Here is a 23,975-nt window from a genome sequence, read left to right as displayed (position 1 = left end):
TGGGGCTTGGGAGGGGAACCCGAAGACAGATTGACATACATGAAAAAAACAGTTACATTTATTACTGTCCTCAAATAATAATCAGCTCTGCAGCAGAAAACATCTCTCAACTCCAATCAATAAAAATGCAAAATAGAGCAGAAAGTGTGCAGCATGGGTGAGAAAAAAAAAACTCAAAATGAAAAATGTGATCACAGTTTTAGAAAGCAGAATTAATTCACCCAGATGTCGGGAAGAGAAGAGAAAAGAAAAGGAGGAAGAGAAGATTTATGTCAGGAGTTCATCACAATGTCTCACAGTGAGGAGATACACACTGATTTAAAAAGTTATAAATGATAAGAGTGGGTTTAATGGAGAAGCTGATTGACTGCCCCCTACTGGTGGACAAGTGAAAGGGACAAAGGGACAAAAATCTGCTCTAAAAAAATTTTGGGGAGGTAAACTTAACTTTCCTCACAAATCATACAATTTGTAACTTTTTAAGTATATTCCCTTTATATGATAAGTGGATTAAACCTGTATAAACCACTTAAAAAGTGTAAAATTGACTGGATTGCTGCCAATGTTAAACTTTTAATAAAATGGTCTTTAAAAACAAAACAAAGGGTTTTTGATTAATCCAAGGTCAATTTAACAGAATAAATGGCAGAAGGATTTATACATTTACCAGCCTCATCTGTTGCTTTTATTGTTCTGTACACAGAGAAACCACTGAAGCTTCCTGTTGAATAAAGGTTGAATTAATTAATGAATTTAGAATTTTTGCTATATGGGATCTTTTAATCCTCTGGGGTCTATGATGGTGCCGTCCTGATCAGATCATGTGACGTTAAACAAAAAATTAGATCCATTGGAGCGCTGCTATCAACTTCACTCTAAAGTTTGACATTCCTAGCTCAGTAAAACCAAAGATATGATAGTTTTAACTTGATAGTAAAGAGTGAGAGTGAAGAGTTGCAGCTAACAAGGAAAAAAAGCCTTTAAATATACATGTTTTTATGGGACTCTTGTAAATGGTTTTATGTTTTTAAATGTTTACCTTTTTATATGTTCATATTTGTATCCTGTTTACATTCTCAAGTTCCAAAACAGTTAATTGAGCATATTTGTGGTTTTCATTGTGTAAATAGTATTATTTTTCAACTCGGATTTCATGATTTTTGGGCTCAATATGTTGATTAAGTAGATTAAAGTGAGAAAATAACTGTCAGATCATATAGGTAAAGAAACAATGGATACCAAATGTATTTAAAAGTATTCAAAATATTTAAAAAAAATAGGCTCAGACCCCAGAGGGTTAACTATAAAGAAAACAATTTTAATGTCATTGCAAAGTATTTAAATGCTCAGTTATACACTTTTTTTATGTATGAGCAGGAGAATGAAATGCAAACTGTTCACTTTTAAAGAAAACAAATAAGAGCGTTTCCTGAGAAGTTATTCCATATATTGTGTCCATCCATCAGTTATATGTTTGTTGGTGTGTCTGTTTAAATAGCAGGGCTGGTGGTCAGCTTTCCTTGATTTATTCTAGATGGAAGAATAGTCACCTATCATTACTACTCAGCCTGTCTGCCTTCCTGTCGCTCCTCCTCTGTGGTTTCTGTGTGTGTGTGTGTGTGTGTGTGTGTGTAAGCTGCCAACACTTGTCTGCCCTACATCATCTTAAGTATCTTTGACAGCTCACCACAAGTCGCTCACCATGAGCAAAAAGTCTGTGTGTGTGATGGTATGCGTGGCAATTAAAGAGTGCTTTCACAAGACTCCAGTGAAAACAAGCCAGCTCTTATTACCTGTAACAGCAAATATTGATGTTCTGTGTGTGTTTTGGAGCTTTATAAGCATTTCTGATTTACTTTTATAGCGTACAGTGTTGGGTGGTAGACACTGGTGACCAAAAGCTGCACATAAGCAGAGGAAATTATTATTATTATTGATAGAATCTGCACTGTTTGGACAATTTAGTGTTCGATTTAACAACTTAATGTGAAATTAATGTGTTTTTTGGTATAAAATGTTTTTGTTTTTTCTTTATGCATCATTTCATGGGTGTAATAAGGGTTTTTATTTTAGTAAAACACATGTAGTGATAGTTTTTTGTGAGTAAAATTAGTCACTATCAACAAGAGCTGCAATGCTTTTTAATAATCAATTAATTAATCTGCTGATTATTTTCCAGAAAAATCAATTAACTATCTATAACTAAAACAGTAAAAAAAAAAAAAGCGTTAGAAACCCGAGAACCCAAAGTAAAGTCATCAAAAAATTAAATAAAACTAAAAAATGTCTATATCTAAGGATTTCATTCATTTCTGTAAAGAAAATTAAATTAACTTATTTAGGTATTTAGCATTTATGACTGTTAAAAATAAAAAATAAAGGCCATAAAACAGGCAATTTTAAACAACAGGAACACTGATGAAACAATCACAGGAAATAATCAGCTACAAAATGTGGTTAATTGTAAAGCTGATTAGTTGTTCTGTTACTGTTATGCATTCAATATAGTATGAAATATCTATGAAATATGTCATAGTTCTGTAGAAAAAGTGATAATAGAAATAGAGAAGGAGCCCTCTAAGGAAAATGTCTGGGTTTTGTATTGGCACTTATATGATTACTATTTCATTATATGAAAAAAGGCCTATACACAATTTAGTTCTGAAGTTATTCATTATTCCTGCCTATAACGTATTTGCTGTTATGTATAAAAATGTCTTTCTGAGACATATGAAGTCACTAATAATGAATAAGTAAATTGTCTTGATATTATAGCTGTATTTAGCTATTTATCTTGTCTTTCTGTCTGAATTTTGATTTTCTGAAACTTGGCTGTAAAAATTCAAGGCAAGCTGGAAAATCTGACGCACATATTGACATATTTCAACATTTATAAAGTTGAAAAAAGCTTGGGGATTTTTCCATCTAGTGTCTATTTACCCTTCAAATTATGTTTCCTCATGTCTCCCATAGAGCTGCATTGCAATGCTTGTTTTCAGGTTAAAGTGAAGGAATTGCTGGTAAAATAAAATGTGAAACAACGGCGTCATCTAGTGGCCGTTTGATGAACTACAGCCTGAGATGCATCGATTCTTTTGTCCCCTCTGTGCATGAGAAGAACAGTTTAACATTTATACAATCCTCAAATAGAGCTCCATAATATTTGTATTTATGTCAGAGTGTGTTTGTGTGTTTCCGTGTGTGTGTTTACAGTTTGTCGGTCAGTGGCTGCGGTCTTTATGCAGCGTAATCCCACAGCCTCTTTCTGGAAAACATGAGCAGCAATGGAACCACTGACTCAAATTTTGGATCTCATTCTCATGACAAAGCAGTTGTCTCAGTCATAGAGCACTCTGCAGGTATAAAAGAGAACGAGGGCACATATCAGCACACACACTCACACACACACTATTTCTATTACATAACACACATATATTCAAGGGAGACCACACGGTGGAGCTCAGCTGGTCCCAGGATGGGCAGAGTGAGTAGAAGCTACACAGGGACCATGAGAGCAGTTTCTTGCCTCAGTTTGTGACTCTCATGTATTACTATTAGTCTCTTTTAATAACATGTATTGCTGTTTGGAAGGTTTTTACAGGACGCTCCAAGACTCTTTTAACCATACGGATGAAAACAGATTGCACGACTTAAAAAATGGATTTTAACCAAATTCTCAAAGCCATATTTTCAACTAAATTAGCCATAATGAAACATAAAAAGTAATAATTATTTTAACTTAAAATACACTTTTAAGTTTTGATTTGCGTGGTTAAGGTCGTATTTGTTTGGATAAAATGCAACTAAAAGGTGCAGTATGCAATTCTGGAGACAGAGTAATCACCTGTGTTTCTCGAGTTTCACCTTTAAACAGGTAAAAATAAAGATGTCATTCAACAGATGGAATATGTTTGGATATAAATATTGGAAATATTTTGAGCAAAGGCGCAAGTGTTTTACAAAGACTTTTAGGCATTTATTTTGCAGAAAATTTGATGCATTTGCTGTCTAAAGTGAATGCAAGCAGGGCTAACATGTTTTAGTTGTGACTGACACATGCAGTAGACTACAGTCTACAAAAATCAGTCTAAAAAAAATGTTTTGTGCCTGTTTTATATAAGCTTGTACCTGCAGTATATCCAGTAAATAAATCTGTATTCACTCCGTCTGAAACACTCAGTTCTAGTGCCTGTCTTGTACATTTCTTTGTTAATTGAGTGCTATAATACTCACAGTATTTAAATGGCACCTAGACCTGATTTATGGACCTTTAATATTTCTGTGTCTCTCTGCAGATCATCTTCTATGAGGATAAGAACTACCAGGGTCGCAGGTATGAGTGCGACAGCGACTGCAGCGACTTCCACTCCTACCTGAGTCGCTGTAACTCGGCCCGAGTGGAGAGCGGGACCTGGGTGATCTACGAGAGACCCAACTACATGGGCTACCAGTACGTGGTGGCCAGAGGAGAATACCCCGACTACCAGAGCTGGATCGGCCTCAACGACAGAGTCTGCTCCTGCAAGATGATTCATATTGTGAGCCTCGTTCATTTTGTCTGATCTCTGTTTCTGATTTCTAGATATGTAAGAAAATTAGAGACACATAACTGATTGACCAACCTGCCTTGTACCTACCGTTCTCAGCCATTTCTTCAAGCATCCATCTTTCACTAAACCTTTTCCTTTCCCATGCATGTTTGCACCACTATGCTTAAAATCCTTCTTTCTTGTTTCCTCGTCCTCCTCCAGGCCAGTGGAGATCCTTACAAGATCCAGCTTTATGTGAAAGGGGACTTTGCAGGTCGGGTGTATGAAGCGACTGAGGACTGCCCCTCCGTGCTGGAGAACTTCCACTGGAGGGAGGTCCACTCCTGCAGGGTCCTGGGAGGCTGGTGGGTCTTCTACGAGCACCCTAACTACAAGGGCCGCCAGTACCTGCTGGAGAAAGGAGAGTACCGCAAACCGGTGGACTGGGGCGCTGTCTGCCCCACGGTACAGTCCTTCAGGAGGCTGACTGAGTAGCTACTGTCCTTTCATTGGCGGCTGATTGGCTCATGATTGACACCTGAGAGAAGAAGATGCAGCAGCAGCAGCAACGGCCACAATAAAACTGAATGATGAGAAATCACTGTGTCTGAGTGTCCTTACATAAGGGATAGTGAGCTGGAGTCTAGCCTCAAGGACCTCCAGTCTGTCTTCCTCTAACAGAAACCAAAAGCTGCATGAAACTGTAAAAAATACATAAAAATCACATGTATATAGCAAAGTGAGTATGCACAATTCATAGTAAATAAGCTTAAACTTGTTGGTCTTACTATATTTATGGGAGATCTCTGGAAAACAGTGGCAGAGTGGTTTGAAGTAGAAATGGAATAAACACTCAATTCATTTAAACAACTTATTTTGTCAAACAAACCAAATTGAAACAGTAAAAACAAACTATTTTATTATCAGATCTGCATACAGCTGGTGCTCAAGATCGTTGTCTATGATAGTTTATGTGGATAGTTTGGATTTAATGAAGTGAGGTTGTATGCAGTTCTCATCCATAGTCAGTGTATTATTTACAGTAGATGGTAAGAGCAGGCAGAGAGACAGAAGATGAGCATGGACTGCTGTGGACAGCTAAACATATTTTATTCACCTGAAGGAAAACTGTCAGAAGGCTCTTTTCTGGCAGATGACTGGTGGCTTTGAAGAGAGCGAGGCAACTGCATCAGACTCCTTTGACAAAAACAGTAATTTTACCTCATGGAACATGGAGTTACTGGTCCACAGCTGCCACGGTCGGTTAAATTGTTTGTGTCATTAGTCATGTTTCCATCAATGAGAAAAGCTTGATGGAAACACCAAAATTCGATAAAACGAAAATGCGCAAAATTGTTACTTAATGCTCTAAACGGAAGATGGAAACACTTTTTCCTAATAAGTTCTGACGTAGTGAACATTTAACTCATGACTGATCAGCTGTTGAACAATTAGAAGTTGCCCAATTGATTTATGGATGCAATTTCGGGAAACTAACTAACTGGTGTTTGGACTTCTGTCTACCGAAGTAATACACTGACTATGGACAGGTAGCTCATATAACCCCACATCAATAAACCCAAACCATCCCTTTAAAATGGTTGTATTTACATGTTAACTCACATGCCAAACTTTGGACAAATGTTTGTCATGCAGTGCGGCATGCTGGTTGCTCCTGTCTGTCAGTGTGAGGACCTCCTCTGCTCACACCGAGGGCTGTCCTTCATTGATGAAGCTGAGCTGAGCAGTGTGCTCCCCCCACTCCACCTCCTGCAGGTCCAGGAGAGGCTCCCGGGGTCGTGAGGAGGACATGCAGGAGGGCTGGAGATGAGGCTGGGGAAGGGAATGAGGGTAAGACTGGGACATGAACTGGGACTGGAGAGGGAGACAGGACTGAGGCTGCTCACCGTCTGGTCCTGATAAGTCTACCAAAAAGGGATTGATGGATGACGGGTGGCTTGATGAAGAAAGAGAAGGGATGGAGGAGGAGGAGGAGGCGGGATGTGGCACGACTGTGTGCTCATGGGGAGAGCTGTTGAGTGACGGGGGAGCTGAGCAGTGAGAGACTGGGCGATGAGGAGGATTATGGGAGTTGGGCGAACACTGAAGCGGATCAAACTCTCCTTGTAACGCCGTCGTCATGCTCGGCAGAGGAGAGGACGGCTCTGGAGCCAGGCTGGATGGAGGATCGTCCAAACAGTCAGCAGGTGCTTGTTGAGTAAAAAGGGGCGGGGCCGGGGAGCAGCTGTGTGAGGAGACGCTGGGAGGCGGAGTCACAGCGCTGGGGATCAGCAGCGTGGCGGGGTTGTGGAAGAGGGGTTTGAGGAGGCTGGTCATCTCCTGCAGCTCCTGACTGACAGACATCACCTGGCGGGACAGGACGCTCATCTGGAGAGACGGAGTCACACGCACAGTCAGGAATGTTTGGGAAAGTTACTGCTATGTCTGTTAATAGCTTAAACTCAACGCAACTTTTATTTGTAAAGCACTTCAAAACAACCACAGCCGCAACAAAGTGCTGTGCATAAACAAACAGAAGAACAATAAAATAAATAAAACAGGAATAAACACTAAAATAAATAGTTTCATTGCTTTAAAAAAATAAATAAATAAAAAATAAGAATAAAAGCAAACCATAAACCACTTAAAACAAGAGCAGAGTCTATAAAAATAGGATTTAAATATCAATTCTTTTTTTCAAATGATCAGAACTATCTGAAGAAGGATTTTAGAATTCAGGGACATCTGACGTCTTCGGTCACAACTGATATTAAGTACAGGCTTTTGTTAAAATGAACAGCAAAAGCATTAACTAAACCTTTTTTTGCCATTTTTAAAATCAATAATAGCAGTAACAGCCTTACCTCATGTTTTAGCTTCGCAATAGTCTCCATTGTGTCATCATCTTCATGGGCCCCTGTGGACAGATATTGAAAAACACACATGCATATATTTTTATATACAAATCTCTAAATGCAGATATTATCCATGCAAGGAAGGACTTTAACAGCCACAGTTCAGTAATATATATGTACGTGTGTGTTAACCTGAAGCTGCTGAGTCAGGGCTCAGTAGGAAACTCCGAGTTGCACTGGGAGAAAAGTCAAACTTCTGGGCAGAGCTGCTTTGGTTTTCTGTCTCGATTCCATCCACAAACCTGAGGACAGACAGGAAGAGTGAGGCATTGAATTCAACAAAAGATAAGTATGTTTTTTTAAAATGGAATTTATATATGCAACATGCCATGATTATTTGGAAAAAATTGGTCCTCTGTGGTGTCAAAATCTGTGGTGTTTTTTTTAAAGATATCATGCAATGCTTATAATAATCTAATCATAAAAACACCTTTAGCTGCTCATCAGGGATCTCCAGGATTATGATTAAGATCATTTCCTTTAATCAACCTGCTGGTCACTGATTGCATTAATGAAAAAATAAGTTTATTAATGTATCACATGCTCTGATGTAGATTTCACATGGGCAGATTCATCTAAGTAATCAAATTTTTTTTCTCCTCAATATCTTTTTGGAAATGCGACCCAGTGACACAGTTTCTGCTCCTGTGCACCCTCACAGCTGGACCAAAATGAAAGGATTGCTCCAGCCGAGTGCCTGCTGCCACCTCTCCAGAGACTCCCTGCAGATTACCTTGTTTGTGTTTATGTTTATGAATGATGTCACATTCCCACAGTGGGTTAGTGTCTCTGAATGAACAAATTAACATCCAGTCGATAGACGAATGGTTCCTCACCGAGGGCTGAGGTCCGGCTGCAGGCAGCTGAAGCTCACCACGGGGATCTGCAGGCTGGTGGGCCGGCTGGGATCGGTCGGCGGTCTGAAGGGTCTCGGCGGCAGCAGGGGGGAGCGTAGAGGGGAGCGCAGGGGGGAGCGCAGACCCCGGCCCAGCCTACCCAGAGGAGGCAGCTTGGAGTGAGGGGAGTGCTCGCCCTCGGACCCTGATCCCTCCTCGTCCTCCTTGATGGATGGAAGCTTCTTCATGATCCCTCCGTTGCTCTCGCAGTCTCTCTGAGGAGAGAAACAGAGCGAAGAAAACAATTAAATGTGCTCATTTGTTGTTGAGGAAACAGAAAGCAATACATGTGGAACAACCTCAGCCAGTATTTCTGTTCTGAAGGGGCTGAAATTGGCTCAGTTATAAAGCTAGAATGAGGCAATAGACACATTTTTGGGATGAAACTCGAGAACCTAAAAGATCCATTGGTACCAACAACATCATACAAGCTTGTTTGGTTTGTCAGATTTAGTGTGAGAAACTTTTTTGCTGACAGTATGGATTTTTTCTTAAGTATTGCATGTATTTTGGAGGGATTTTTCTGACAGTTTTTATTAATCCTTGCATGGTCACAAATGGATACATTTTGCACCAAATCTGTGAAACAAAATAACACCAAATTCTTGCAACAATTTAAGATTAAGATTCACTTATTTTTCCAACTCTGCATTTAACACATCCTTTTTGACACACATGTGAACACACCATGCTTAGGAGCAGTGGGCAGCTTATGCCTTGTAAGTGAGCATGAGAATGGCCTTCACATACTTTCATCACAATGTCCTAAGCCTGTTACACACATTCCACTCAAAACTCTTAAGATTTATGCCTAGAGAAAGATGCCAGACAGTGCTGAACTGCAAGAATTAATAGGTCAAGGATCTTGAATTCACTCTCTGACCAGGTGGTGGAGCTGTTGAGCCACTGAAAGCATCACTGAACAGCTGCCATTCACAATCGCTGCAATGGTGCTGTAATCCATTCAGTTTGTCAGTCTCGCTGCAGAGAAGCGCTCTCATTCAAAACCGTGCAGCCATTCACTCCAAAGCAGCTCTATAATCTCACATGTAAGAATATTGATGACCTTTGTGGATGTTTATGACACTTTATAAGTCAAACAGATTGCCCTTTCAAAGTAAAATTCCTGCATTTAGCATATTACTGGTGGACAGTTTGTATGTGCTGCGTCTTTTCTAGACTGTAATTCAAAGCTGATTAAAAAACTGCCAAACAAATCCAGTTTTCTCTCTCCCCTCTTTTTTCCCTTCCCCTGCTCTTATCCCCCTGTCACCACCACCCTTCCTCTTCTCTCCCTCTGTTTGTTGTCTTCTCCCTCCTGTCCTTGGCTCACGTGCCCTGCTGGTATTTTTAGCTCACAGAGGTTTAATTTTAGCAGTGGTTTGCCTGAAGGGAACTGAGCGGAGACGGGACTGTTTAGAATTTGTGTGTGTGTGTAAGAGCAGCACGTGCCACCCCTTGATATGCAGCATGCCACTATCAGGGCAATTATATGTGTATCTATTCAGGTGTAAAGAAATGGAAATGTGTGTGTGTTGCATGTGAGAGATGATGAAATATGGTACACGTGTGTGCTACGCATGTGAGACATAACATATAAACAAAGCCACATGTCACACGTTTGGGCCTGTATGTCACTTTGCATCAGTAAGGACATTTATGCAGCGTTATGTTATGATGGTATTTGAGAGCTGCATGTGTGGCTATCTGCAGAGTGTGTATGTGTATGTGCTGAGTGTGTGGCGGCACGTGAATGCAAATATCAGCGAGGCATTTCAGCTTCCGTCTACCCTGCAGCTTTCTTTCATCCTGATGTTTTCTCGTCTCGTCTCCATCTGGTTGTTGTTCTATATTTATCCAGTCAGGGATGACCCTGCCCCTCCCCCACCACTCTGACAACGCTATTTTTAGCCCCATGCTGTGCTCAGTGGATGATGCACTTCTTATGTTGCGTTGCATGCATATGCAAATATACAGTATGCGTGTGTGTAAAACGTGCTGAGGAGAACGTAGCGCTTGATGTGCATACAAGGGTAAATCTGAGTTTTTTATATATATATAGACTTTTTAAGTAACTATTTTTACAGATACGTTTTTAGGAAACACTCAGTTATTTGTGTCAAACAGCCTAATTTCAATATGATGCTGCCAACACATGGAGCTAACTTCCCAATGATCTTAAAATGCACCCAAACTTATAATCCTGTGCCTTTAATATATGTTTTTTCTTTGGAAGCTCATTTCTGCCATTAAAAGAAAAAAAGAAAGAGAAAAAAGAAAGAAAAACATCTGAAATCAATGAGACAGTTTCTCAAAAGATACTGCCTAATTTATGCTAACTAATTACAACCTAGAAAAGTTAATTGGTATTTTGTGATACTAACGCATTTAAGAAAAAAAAAAAAGGATTCTCATTTCTTTGCAATATAAGGGCTTTGTTCCGAAGAGATGTGGCAAATGTGGCAAGCCGTGTGGCAAAATTGCAAGTGATCCGATTAATTTTAATGGGGGTAGTGTGTTCTGAAAAATTGAAACAGACTATACTTATGGAGAAACACAACCACAATTTTATCTACTGCACATTATTTCCATGTTAAATTTAGCTAACACGCTAACGGCAAGACAGAATTTCCTAAAAAGTTATTATTCTGCAGAGATCAGATGAGATTGTATTTTCATGAAATGGCAACATTCAGCACTATTGACACTGGAGGCTTTAATTGTCTTTGTTGACAGAATATATGCAGCATTTTTATCCCATACTACTCTTTATTCAGGAAGCTCATTTGGATTCTAGCGAAATCTAGCTCGAAGCACAACCAATTTACATAGTGTTTTTGTGACATTTAAACAGTTCATTTGACCTGCTTGAAAATTGGAAGGAAACATTCAATAATGGCCAGTGAGGCTTTACAAAATAAAACCTGCAAATATTCTGCTTTATTCCTCTTCCTCAATAAATGAACCACATCCTTTTATTTACTTGCATCTGCTCCGTGTTCTTCACTCGTTTCATAGAGATAAGCTGTTCGTCATGATAATTTGAGTGCACTAAGACTTGGGTGGATTTAAAGCCATTCAGAAGGGATTGGTAGTCATAATGAAGCAGGAATCAATATGCTTCCAGATTGACTAAAGATGAATTTGGCAGAAGAAACTGTAAAGGTTAACTTGTGTATCCTATAGACGTATATACAGCCAGGAAGTCAATTAAGTGTTTAAATAATTTACATGCCTCTATACAGTCTCGTCCCCTGATACTTCTCTTGGACCTCTGCTCTAATTAGCAAGCTTACTCACGGCGAAAATGTGACTTAGTTATTTCCACTACGTGCTGGTTATTCATGTGTACGCTACAGCTGAGATCCATCTGTAAATCCCTGGCATCTGAATCGTCCATGTTTAGCTCATGTCTTTATCTGTTGGCTGCATCTCAAGCAGAAGCCGTGGCTTCCTCCTCACTCCCCGTCCAGATGGCTAATCCTTTTCAAGTGCAAAGCCACCCATCACTCCAGCATTGCGTAAAATGTTGGATGGAGGAGGTCACAGCACAGCTGAGTCCAATCTAAAATTCAGAGTAGAATTTACCCAGAATTTTCTTAAAGGCGTTTAGATCACGAGACGACTCATCTTCAAGGCACTACTGTTTTAATATTAACAATGACAGTGGTCACAATATATTTACAAAGACAAAAAGTCTGCAGGGAGACTAGCTGTTACCTGGAATGATTCTGACTAATTGGGGTTAAAAGTGCTGGTGAAAAAAACATTTGTGTTTTCTCCTGTGGGAACGGCTCTCAATGCAATTTCTTGTTGCTACGCTTTTCTTGGCATTTGTGTGCCACTTGATGGTCAGAGGGAGGGGAGTTGCATTTCTAGAGTCTAGGTTAAAATTTATCAGCTGGCACTGCAATAACTAGGTAGCTTGGTTTGCAAGGTGCATCTGAATTCATTTGAACTGTCAGATTAAGCAATGTGAGCAATTAGGAGGATTAAAGCTAAATCTAGTTATGGAAAAAACGAAAAGCTGACTCTAAGTGTCTTTTTGTGGAACCGAATGCTCAACAAGACTTTCTTTAGAACATCTTCAACTGAGAGAAGATCCTCTAGAACATGCTGGAGGGACCACAAACTCCATCTGGCCTGGGAACATGTTTTTACCCCCCAGGAGGAAGTCAAGTAGTATGAAAACGGATGAAAAGACGGATGGGTGGGTTGATGGATGGATGGATGGATGTGTGGGTAACGCAAAACATTTTCATAACTTATGTGTTTATTTGTTTAAAAACTAAGATTGAACTGCATGGGTTAACAATAAAAACAACATTGTATAGTCACCAGCAGTTTCATATCATATTTAGAGAGATCAGAAAACCATCAGCAGTCAGCGTACCTCAGCATCGTGTCCCTCCCGGAGGTTGTACGTCAGGTCATGCTGGATCTCAGTGATGAACTTCTGGGCGTAGTCAGAATAGAGACAGAGCACCTCGCGCAGGCCTTTGAGGCTGATGTACTGCAGGTCGCAGTACGTGAGGGCCTTCACACAGGCATTGGTCTTAATCACTTCTTCCTGGGTCAGACAGTCGGAGCCAATCAGGTCGCCCCGTCCTGGAAAGCAGAGATAAATACTTCAGATGGGACGGATGCATTTCATCTTGCCTATCATGGCGTTTCCTTAACGGACTCCAATATTTACTATGATGGCACAGCACATAGTGCATAAGATAAGAGACTTAACAAAGATTTAAATGTCCACACCAAAAGAACACAGAGTAATGAACATATTGAACCATTTAAATCCCCCAATATAGTGTATGCAATAGTTTTACTATAGAGGAATAAACCCACTGAACCCAGTGTGGTTATTAAGAATAACATACTCTAAGGCAGAGAGGCTGACTGTCTGGTTAGACTATTTTATTTTTGTGTTACAGTATACACATGGTTTCCAGATGGACTGTTGTAGATAGCAAGTGTGTTTTCTGTTTTACAGCTTCCTCTCTCGACCTCACTGCCTTCTCCACAGCTGTAAATCCAAAGTGGCAATGCCAAAACAATTTGAGTGTGTCTGTGTGTGCGAGTGTGTGTTTACAAGAGAGAGAGAAGCAGGGAGAAAGAAGGAGCAGGCAGGAAAAAAACTGAAAAAATAAAATATGTGTGCCCTGCGTGTTTCTATATGCACCAGAGAGAAAACCAACAAGACTTCATTGGATGTTTGTTAGAGAAAAGTGTGTACAGCTATATGTGAGAGGAGGATGTGTGCGTGTTTTTAATTTCCACATCTGTGCATGTGCATACACAGCACGTTCGACATGCTAATGAGTTCCCTCTATAGGCAGCAGTAACTTCATTATTTACAGCAGTTAGATCATTAATATGAAAAACAGTGTTGCCAATTTGCTCCCTCTCCTTTATGCGAAACCTGAACTGATTCCAGGGCTGTTTGTGAGTCTCTTTGTATTTCTCCATTCTGTTTCATCCGTGTTATGCAGAACGGAAGGAGTGTCAGTGTATGTGTTGTGGGACAAGGCTCTGGAGAGGCTTTTATTTATTCTGGAGGCAGGTTTCTGCTTCTAGCTGCTCAGTTGGCTCACCTTTTGGGGCCATGTAGTGATTTGTTAATGTTGCATTGTTACTGCAAGTTGCTGGACACTGCAGTTGTTATTTTGGAAGTGCAACATGTCTAACTACTAATGATGTTTTGTTGGTGTTTGGAGATAACTTACTACATTATTGATGTTGTGATTTTGGATATTAGCTGTCAGATAGACAGAGTTAGAGATTATCTGATAAACACTTTGGAGTATTTAGCAATTAAAGAGCCAGGTATTTCCCCTAGGAGTTGCTGGAGACCAATACAGAGCTAAAAGTAGAGTAATATACAACTAATATTCATCAGGAGGCCACAAATATCACTTCAAATGAATTCCAATGCAGCTCTGCTGTGTCTGCTGGATCTGTAAGTAGGAAACTGTTTAGCCCTAACAACTTTATAAGGGTACTATTTGTCAATGTTGTATTTAAAGTTTGTTCCACTGCCCCTAAGTAGCAAAAGAAAGAGCAAAAAAAATTTCAATTAATGCTGTTTATAGATTTCCTGTTTGGCTTCTGGCTGCTCTCCAGACTGCTCCATCAGTCCCTGGGTCACACTCCGTCTTCCACTTGATGGGGTGTGACTTGTTTGCCCGGGGGGACACTTTAATATGGGGGTAATTACAGCTTTTATCATATTGTACCACAAGGCCGCTCTCCTTCATCATATTCCTCTTCATAAAAGCAGTCGGGCTGGCTATTAAATGCTGGATGTCTAATAACTTCCTCAGAGCTAAAAAGATTTTTCTCATTTTGTGCTCGTAATGCTGCAACCAGAACAGACCAAAGAGGAGAAGTCTTGTCACACTTTTCTAAAAACATAATAATCCAGAAGATTTCCATTCAAAGAAATGTCGGTTAAGGCTCTATTTATGGCTTTACAGTATTCATTTTCCATCATTCAGCAGTGGTCCGCTACAAAGTAAAAAGTTACTATGGTCGAACAAAGTGCCGACTGCCAACCAACTGAACAGTTTGAACCAAAGACAGGCTTGTGTTGTTATAGTTTAATTTTATTCTTTTTCTTAGATTATTAGGTGAACATATTACATTGTACATATTCTGATACGTTTAACTTTAAGAATGTTAAGAATATGTTTTATGTGTTAAACAGGCGATTTTTTTTTGTTGTTTGAAAATTTGCGTACTGTCACTTTAAGAGAATGCACCTTCCTGCATTTTGTCCTGTCCTGTTCAGTTCATAATACCCAACAACAGGATTCAGTGGATTTACCTGCTGGTGACACATGAGGAATACACTTTTCTAACTCTATAACTGATGCTGATTTGATTTTGTGAACCATCCCCATGGGACACGTGTAGCCGTAATCACTCGCTAAGTCGCCTTCGGCAGTAACGGCAACATTATGCAACTATTGTACCTTAAAATAACAACCTCAAAATCACCATGGTGCTACACTGACTTGTAATAGAAAGAATGTTGCCTCTATCGTCTCATTCGAAGTCACAAGTTTCTGTTCCTGCACTATGTGTCATTGATTTTATTGTAACTGGATCATATTTTATCAACGTTTTCTGGGTCGTGTACATTTTGGAATGTGTGCAGCTGTTTATATTTATGGCAGCAGTGTAGAAGTGATTTGCATGGTTGGGCTGCTAAATCACACAAAATACCAATCTTGCATAATATTGCTTTAAATAGTACTTCATGGATGATCCAGCATATTTTTTTTAATTTTATGCCTCTATGCACAAACTCTATCTCATATCCTGTAATAAAACTCTGTAAAAGCCGTTAAGACATCATAAGGTGCCATCCAATCTTGAGACAAATCAGTCCAGGGGTGATATATTATTAACTGAAGCTGCATCACCGGAGTGTCTGACATCTCTTTCATCATCTTAGATACCTGATGCTGTACGAGTGGCCGGACTTTTATTTTCTGAAGCTTGCTGATCTTGATTACTTACTTTGGTAATGGCCATCGCAGGGTCGCTTATCTTCTTCTTGTTGGAAGTAAACGCCGCTTTCTGAGTCACTTAACTGCCGGAATCTAGGAGGGCTTCTATGGTTTGGAGTCCAAGACAGAGAAGCCCTTCAAGATTCAGGTAGCAAAATGACTCACTCACTCTGCAGACCCAACAGGAGGCTTCACACAAAGCCACAAACTCTCAGCAACTCTCTAGTATCTCATTAAAGGGGTCGGTGCTGTCCATGGTGCTGAACCTGAACGCTGTCAGCTATTCGATATGGGGTGTGGTTGGCATGTCTTGCATTAAATACTAGTGTGTTCTGATCGTTCTGCCAATGAAATGTCAGAAAATAGTGAAGCATGCCCTGTGTTATTTTCCAGGGAGGGGCCAAGACGACCTCTTCAAATGTATGTTTTACTTGATCAGCTGTCCAAAAATCCAAAGCAATCACGTATGTGAAACAAATGCACCTAATTCTAGCATTTAATAAGCATGAAACCAGCAAATATCAGACTTTTTTCAAGTAAAATATCAATGTAATTATCAAAATAGTTGTCAATTGACCAATTAATGAATCAGCCTTTAAATATATACTTCAACTGAACATTTCCTTACTAGTTATTCCTTACCCAGAATGGCCAGCACAGTGTTGTCCTTCAGCACTTCCATGGAGCCGGAGCATACGAAGTAGATAGCCTGGAGGGCGTCACCCTGACGTATGAGGAACTCCCCGGGAGCACAAAAGGACGTCTTAATGATGAGGGAGAGCGAGCGCAGACACCCCCTGCTGGCCGACTCAAAGAGCGGCAGCTGCAGCAGCTCGCTGTTCAGGTGCATGGCGATGTCGGCGCGCAGCTCATCTGGGAAGTCCTTCAGCAGCTGTGTAGGGTAATAAAAAAATACACAAAACATAGTTTAATTCATGTGCCTGCAAACTATGGATGAGTCTTTATCTCTCAGTTTTCACAGCTTCTTTCCTTCGTCATCATTCTGAATGTGACTGTGTGGGAAGGTGGAGGTAACAGGCAAAATAAAACCTTTCCCACATAGTCACAACCAACTGACACATGCATGACAGTTGCTAGATGACTTGTATTTTTATTTTGTGCATTTACTCTCATCACAGCAAATGCAACAGCTCTCTATATGCTATACTACAGAGTGAACCCCCTCTGTATGTCTGAGAGAAGCAGAAAGCTTTGCAAGGGAAAGTTGTGGGTTATTACCTTAAAGTATTAGCGCCTCTCCCCCTCACGTTATCTCTTTAGAGGGGATTATCAAGATTTAAAGCCATGGTAAAACACATCAAGAGTGAGTTCAGTGTCTGTCATTAATCCATGAAATTAAGATCGCTTCCCCAGCGTGATAGAACCCAAAACAAAACCAAATCCTCTCAGTGACTTTGAGCCGTTTCTTTAGTCTGCTCAGAGGGCAACTCGCCCGATTTGCACTTTCAATTTCAGAAGCCAGTTATTGCCATTGTAATTATAAGGTCAGGCCGAGCCACAGAGTTCACATACCAGCTCTGAAAGTTAAAGGAACAGTCCCACATTTTTTAGAAATATTCATGTCTGCTATCTGTCATAAACACACATCAGCCACTGTTGTTGTAGTGAGTCCCTCCTACCTCGCTGACGTCGATGCCGTTGTTGACAGACCAGGTGGTCTGGAAACACTCCATCATGCGTTGCTCCAGGGCTTTGGGCAGCCGGTGCACCCGGATGAAGTCCTTCAGGTCCTTGGTGCGGGTGTGGTAGAGGGAGCGGCGGGAGTACATCCTCTGGATGATGGCGGTCACATTACCAAACACCACAGCGTGCATCAATGCTACAGAAGAAGAGACAAAAACACCACAGAAAGTTATTAAATAAAAGAGTTCAGTTTACTGTGCGGTTTATTTACAAAATAGGAGGTTTTATCTCTGTAACATAATACTAGACGGCTTTTGTAATGGAGACAAGAAACTGCTTTCTATTCTTTTAGCAGCAAACAAAAAGGCCGTTACCAGAAGATGGCTCAAGCCTGAGCAACCAAGAAATGAGGACTGGATCAACATTATACAAGAAATCTACAAAATGGAAAAAGTGACTTTTCAACTAAAATTGCAAATGGACTCATTTTATAAAACTTGGTCAAAATGGACAGCATATGTCAAGCCTATAAGATCTGACTTTATATAAAGCTGTCGTTTAACTAAAGTTTAACTAATGACGACTGCTGCAAATGATGATGCTAGGTGAAAAAGGTGATGCTGTGTGGTATAGGTACCCCCCAGCCCAACTGTTCCTGTTTCTTTGTTCTGTATAAAATGTTAAAAAATCCTCAATAAAAAGCAAATTTTTAAAAAAAGGGAGGTTTAGGATTCTGGTGTAATCAAAACAACTTTATTACTGGATAACTGACGGTTCTAGTCAAAGGTAGAAACACAAATCTACACATGATCAGTGGTAGATTTGCTTTGCACTTGTTCTCTGTACAGAGACAGCAATGCCTCAGGCATGCCTTTGGTTGTGCTGCACAATTGATCGAAATTTGATCAAAAAGATAATAGAGGCTTGTTCAATATCCAAATTACAGGAGGTGCAACATTTGTAAAAGGCAAAATATGTATCAAATACCATTGTGATTTAAGTATTTTGGCAGCCTAAGACTTGATTGATATAAGCTGTGTTTCCATTATAGTCAAAGCTAATTTTGAGGCGAAATTTTTAAATGTTGCATTAAATAAAATGCAAATTAAGGTTGTTTCCATCAACTGGTTTAGAGCAAATAAACAAAGCTGCATAAACATACTTTGATCAAAAGATGGCAGTGTAATGTGTTGCTTTAGGCTAATCTGTCAGTAAACAGAAGTAGACAGAAAAAATAATGAAAAAGATGTTGCTTATCGGACAACTTTAGCTACCCACGAGAGAAAATGGAAAGAAGTCTTTTCATGTCAGAGCAGAAACAGCTGACCTGTCATGTGAGTTAAATGTTTGCTACGTCAGAACTTATTCAGAAAAAGTGTTTGCAAATCCCCTTTAGAGCATTAACTCTTTTTTGCCTCAAGCCAGCATAAAAACGTTTATGCGCATTTTCGAAAGTTTTATCAAATTTTTGTGTTTCTATCAAGCTTTTCTCATGAAAATGAGTATAATGATACAAAAAAAAAGTGTCGACGAAGCTAAATTATGGTCAGACAGGTAACCGATGGGTTCCAGATTGGTGACATAAGTCAGTTGCTTGGTCAGTCCACCACTCTGGTCCAGACTGAAATCTTTCATGTGAATACAAAATCCTAAAAACATAATATTGTGGATGTATGCCTGCTGTGGATTAGCCCACCTCCGATCAGCATGGTGCATATGGAGAAGATCTTTTCAGAGTCTGTGTTGGCTGAAACGTTGCCAAATCCCACACTGGTCAGACTGCTCAGAGCGAAGTACAGTGACGTCACGTAGGAGCTCCTGACAGACGGCCCGCCGCTCAGCGTGGTCCCAGAGCCGCTGGGTGTCCTCGCTCTGGTCCTGCTGCCGTTCCATTGGCCCGAACCCAGCAAACCCGCCCCGTTCAGCGGCTCCAACCCCGAGCCGTTCCACTGGCTGTAATTGGTCAGTCCTGCTGTCACGGCGCCTTGAGGAGAATCAGAGACTCCCAGCAGGGAGGTCAGCGGTGCCAGGAAGTATGGTGTTCCCAAGCGTTTGGCCAGTTCGTGGAGCCAGCCTGACGGGAAGAGAGTGTCAGTTTAATGAGACTCGCTGTCAGATGAACTTTATTAGCAGGGTAACAAGCCTGGAAGGGCAGAACAAATGTTTCAGTGCTGGTGTTTGTGTCTTTGGAGTACAAGCCAGACACTTTCTGCTCGTTCTTCTGATAATTTTAACTTTTATTTACTTGCAAATTATTTGAAGAGATTTAAATGTGTCTGCTTATGTGTTTTTTTCACATTCTGGTATTTTCTTTAAAAGTGTTTTGTCAATTTTTTCTTCATTGTTTAAGCCCTTCAGACCTACAAGCCGAATTCCAAAAAAGTTGTGACACTGTGTAAAAACAAAAAAAATAATCAAACAAAATGCATCACAATTGGAATCAGGGCATATACGTCCAATAAAAAGAGTTTTCCAAATTTCCACATACACAAGTAGATATCTTGTCTTTGTATTGCATTTCACTGAATATAGTAAAATATCACACAGGATTTGCAAATCATTGCATTCCGTTTTTATTATGTTTCTCAAATTGTTTCTGGGAATCTTAGTTGTTCACACATGTTTGGAGCAACATATGTCGCCTTCCAAATTAGTCTTTTTCAGCAAGACAATGACAAGACACATTCTGCACGTGGCTCTGAGGGAAAAGAGTGCAGGTGCGGCGCATTATGAAGCAAAAAATACAACAGAGACCCCTGACTGTCATATATCAAGCAAGAATGGGAAAGAATTTTACTTTCAAAACTTCAACAATTATAGTCCTCAGTTGCTGAACATTTACTGAGTGTTGTTGAAGAAAAAGGAGATGAAACACAGTCGTAAATATGACCCTGTCCCAGCATTTTTTGGGATCGTGTTGCAGGCATCAAATTCAGAATGAATCTGTATTTACAATAAAGTTTGAACATGAAATGTATTGTCTTTGTACAGTTTCAGTTGAATATAAGTCGATAGCGTCCCAACTTTTTGGGAATCAGGGCTGTAGCACCCGCTGTGACAGACAATGAAATGGTACCTTTTTAAAATTTGACTTTGGAGAAGTCATTAAGTCGACCCTCACTAACGAATAAGTGTCAAGGTTTGACTTTTAATCTGCCACATGACGGAGTAAAGCGTGATAAGATCTGCTCGCCAGCCAGACCGAACAGGAATCGTTATTTCTAAAGCACATCGCAACCTTGAGTAATCTGTTTTTCTTATATCAATGCTGCTGTCGAGCATTTCGCTTAAAGGAATAAAACACTGCAGTTGACTTGTAATGGTAAATGGATAACATTGATATAGACCAGGACAAAGCGCTTCTCATTCACCACTGCACACACACTCATTAACCAAGAATGATGGAGAGCTGCCCTGCTCATCGGAAGTAATTTAGGCTTCAGTGTTTCGCTAAATTACCAACCCTAAATTGATGAACAACACGCTCTTCCACCTGAGCCAAAGCCGCCCCAGGTGTATCAGTATGCACATGTGCATCTATATAACAGTGGAGGCCTTTTCTGTATATTTTTCTACCATTTCTACCCTTCTAGTCTCCATCCATGTTGCCGAGTTAACCAGCATCACCTAAAGCCTCTCACAGCATTGTTGTTTGGCACCAGTGATCACAGCAGGAGAGGAGACGGATCACCATAATTAGACGTGTTTTCTCAGTAAAAGGACACACACTGAGCGTATACAAGCATCTTCACACTGTGCTCTTTTCGGTTAGAATGATACAGATGATTTTGAAGTTTCCAACCATTCAAATACATTCATGAAGCTGGAACACTTCACAGACACAAACCTATATCCCAGGAGGCGGGGCTGTTGCTTTCGATCTCGCTGCGTCCGATGAAGTACCAGACGCAGGCCATCCAGTGGCCCAGCAGGGCGAAGGTGGACATGAGCAGGGTGAGGACCACAGCGCTGTACTGGGAGTAACGATCCAGCTTCTGGAGGAGGCGCAGGAGGCGGAGGAGGCGCACCGTCTTCAGCAGGTGAACGCCAAAGTTCTGGGAGAGAGAGGAGTCAAAGTGGAGCTTGTTAGGGTGAGATTAGTTACTCCTGGATGGGTACAGTAGGCTATAAATCAGAACTATGTTTCATGTTTAATCGTATTAGCTTCTGATCTGGGGCCAATTAGAAATTACTGATGCACAGTAAGAATTTTAATCGGGCATTTTGACAGCGAGCCATGTCGCTGGGGGTGGAGGTATCAGATGTGCTCAGCCAGCCAGATCAAGAAGGGTCTTGAAGGCTTCACGACACGGCCACTTATCTCGAGGCCACGCCCACTCTGCTACATGACACGACCTCTAAGATAACTCGCAATGCATCAAAATGGTGTTGGTGAAATTTATGTCCAAGACTGCTTAAAAAAAAAAGTAAAAATTACGCCCCAGAATTTTGAAAAGATACAATATCCATCCATCTTCCTCCGCTTATCAGGCTTTTTTTTTTTATACCATCACTGCCATTATCTATACAAACTTGAATTTTAAGGGTGAAAATTCTGAAAATGAATTAATATTTAGTAGTGATGATCTGGACTAAAGTTAGATTTATTCAGTGAAAGTGGGAAAATAATACTAATATATATGGATATAGGATGCAAAAGGGTTAAAAATACAGTAAAATTTAACTCAAGATAAACTAAGAGTCTCATTTCAGGTCTATTATCATCCCCCACTGGAACCATTACTGTGGTACCGAAGTAGCTATTACCTCATCAAACATTGTCCCTTTATTGATTTCCTCCCTGACCTTCGTATTAACAATTCCCTGCTTGTTTTAGTGCCCAAAAGGCAATGCTCTGGTTTGCACACGGATTAATTAACACGGCTAGAACTGAATCCTCCAGATATCTGGATATGGATCCATTCAGGGGATTTATCTCTGTATAGGAATGCACAAATATAAATATACAAGTATCGTTTGAATTTGAAGCCCACACAGCAACATAAAACCGTGAGCTCATCACATGAGCTGCTGTCAAAGGCAAAGCCAGAAGCATGTAACATACATTTGGATCAAGAAACATTCCTTTTCTCATACAGTCTAGATCCAGTGATCCAGTATAAACGGGCAGCAGGCTCTGCACTTACTCTCATCTGGCTAATTGACTTGCTTCCACCTGTAATTAGTCATCATCATAGCCATTTATCAGCTTAATTACTGGTTACCTAATAACGAGTTTCTTATTGAAGCTCAGACGCTCAGTTTTCTTCCCTTGAAGCCACAACACAACACTAGATACTGAGTGCAGGATTTTAAGAAAATACAGAACAAACGTTAATGATAAAAATGTTTCATTAGCTCTTAGTTCCCTTTGCCTTGCCATTTACATTTGCAGGATGTTTAATGGTCTTGAGTGAGTGTCAGCAGCAGAGTGCTTTTAATACAATAATCTATCATTACTGGCAGCACCCATAGAGCCTCTGTCTATACATCACACATCATCAATCACTCTGAAAACAGTCAAACGTATAATTTAAAGCACTCTGCTAACATGCATGTTCAGGCAAATGTGCACAAATTATATAACAAACCAAAAGCTACACTCTACAGCTGTTTGTAGATAGTGTACTCACCACACTGATATTGAAGGCGTAGAGCAGGTCAAAGGGCAAGGCGGCGATCAGATCCACAAACAGCCAGGACGTGACGTAGTGAATGCAGATGCAGCGGGCGTCGTACACCACCTGCCCAGACGTGCTCACGAAGGTGGTGCGGAAGTTCAGCACGATATCTGGCACACAAAGCTCACTTCATTAACATGTTATATATCTTGATTGTTGTCAAAGTGATGCTACCCTAACATTCTCTCATCTCACTGTTGAATAGTCTCCAAACATGAGTAAGACTATTTGAGGTATAAACCAAATTATATAGATGACTAACCTGTGTATTTGCAGTCAAAACACTTATAAATGCTCTACACTAAGCTAACCTACAGTTACACCAGGGTTATTGTTCGAGCAAAAGCCAAAGTATGGCAATGTGACATGACATTAAGGACCTACTATGCTGTTGAAACAGACTCTCTCACATTTGCAATGTGATCTACTGTGTCTAATGTTTGCAAGAAATATGCGACAAGCGACAAAAAGGCGTCTAATCGTATCCATTTGGGCACATATTTCAGCACCATGGACAGGTCTAAAAGAAACATTAGTCATTTGTATAAACTTCACAGAAAAAGAAAGATATCCAAGGGTTGTTCAAAACACAGCAAAAAAAGGACAAATTTGGCACAAAATAGGCTAATTTATTGTCGTTTCAAAGTACTAAGGCCCTCCAACGCAGGCTGATCTCAGTCTTTAATGACATGTTTGATTTCTATAATTGTTAGAAGAGACATCTATAATCACGGACAGCATTTGTACAGGCTGTTTGGCACTTATCTAAAGCAGCTGGACAAAATGCTTCCTCATG

The 23,975-nt window shown here is 40.3% G+C and overlaps 3 protein-coding genes across 3 annotated transcripts in view; 1 reads left to right on the top strand and 2 right to left on the bottom strand.

Moving 5' to 3' along the window:
- The window catches only part of LOC131963103 (DNA-binding protein SATB2-like), a 38,581-nt gene extending 34,673 nt beyond the window's left edge, over nt 1–3,908 (bottom strand). Inside the window, exon 1 of the mRNA XM_059328246.1 lies at nt 3,212–3,908. The gene's annotated coding sequence lies outside the window, so the exon portion shown is untranslated. The remainder of the gene's footprint in view (nt 1–3,211) is intronic.
- A 381-nt stretch (nt 3,909–4,289) lies between these two features.
- On the top strand, nt 4,290–5,024 carry LOC131963105 (gamma-crystallin S-like; the record flags this gene model as incomplete). Its single annotated transcript, XM_059328247.1, has 2 exons — nt 4,290–4,538; nt 4,752–5,024. Coding segments are annotated over 2 exons (522 nt in total), but the record flags the coding sequence as incomplete, so codon positions are not given.
- A 253-nt stretch (nt 5,025–5,277) lies between these two features.
- LOC131963096 (potassium voltage-gated channel subfamily H member 8-like) overlaps nt 5,278–23,975 on the bottom strand; it is a 36,922-nt gene continuing 18,224 nt past the window's right edge. Inside the window, exons 6-15 of the mRNA XM_059328237.1 lie at nt 23,132–23,289; nt 21,346–21,553; nt 19,195–19,572; nt 17,495–17,694; nt 16,497–16,746; nt 12,734–12,948; nt 8,281–8,555; nt 7,577–7,686; nt 7,394–7,446; nt 5,278–6,917 (exon numbers count right to left, since the gene is read on the bottom strand). Coding sequence (XP_059184220.1) covers nt 6,234–6,917; nt 7,394–7,446; nt 7,577–7,686; nt 8,281–8,555; nt 12,734–12,948; nt 16,497–16,746; nt 17,495–17,694; nt 19,195–19,572; nt 21,346–21,553; nt 23,132–23,289 — 2,531 coding nt within the window. The 3' untranslated portion in view covers nt 5,278–6,233. The remainder of the gene's footprint in view (nt 6,918–7,393; nt 7,447–7,576; nt 7,687–8,280; nt 8,556–12,733; nt 12,949–16,496; nt 16,747–17,494; nt 17,695–19,194; nt 19,573–21,345; nt 21,554–23,131; nt 23,290–23,975) is intronic.

The sequence above is a fragment of the Centropristis striata genome, chromosome 24 (genome assembly GCF_030273125.1).
Source record: "Centropristis striata isolate RG_2023a ecotype Rhode Island chromosome 24, C.striata_1.0, whole genome shotgun sequence".
Lineage (NCBI taxonomy): Eukaryota > Metazoa > Chordata > Actinopteri > Perciformes > Serranidae > Centropristis > Centropristis striata.
Note: the sequence above shows the minus strand (reverse complement) of the source record. Positions and strands in the feature narration are given on the sequence as shown.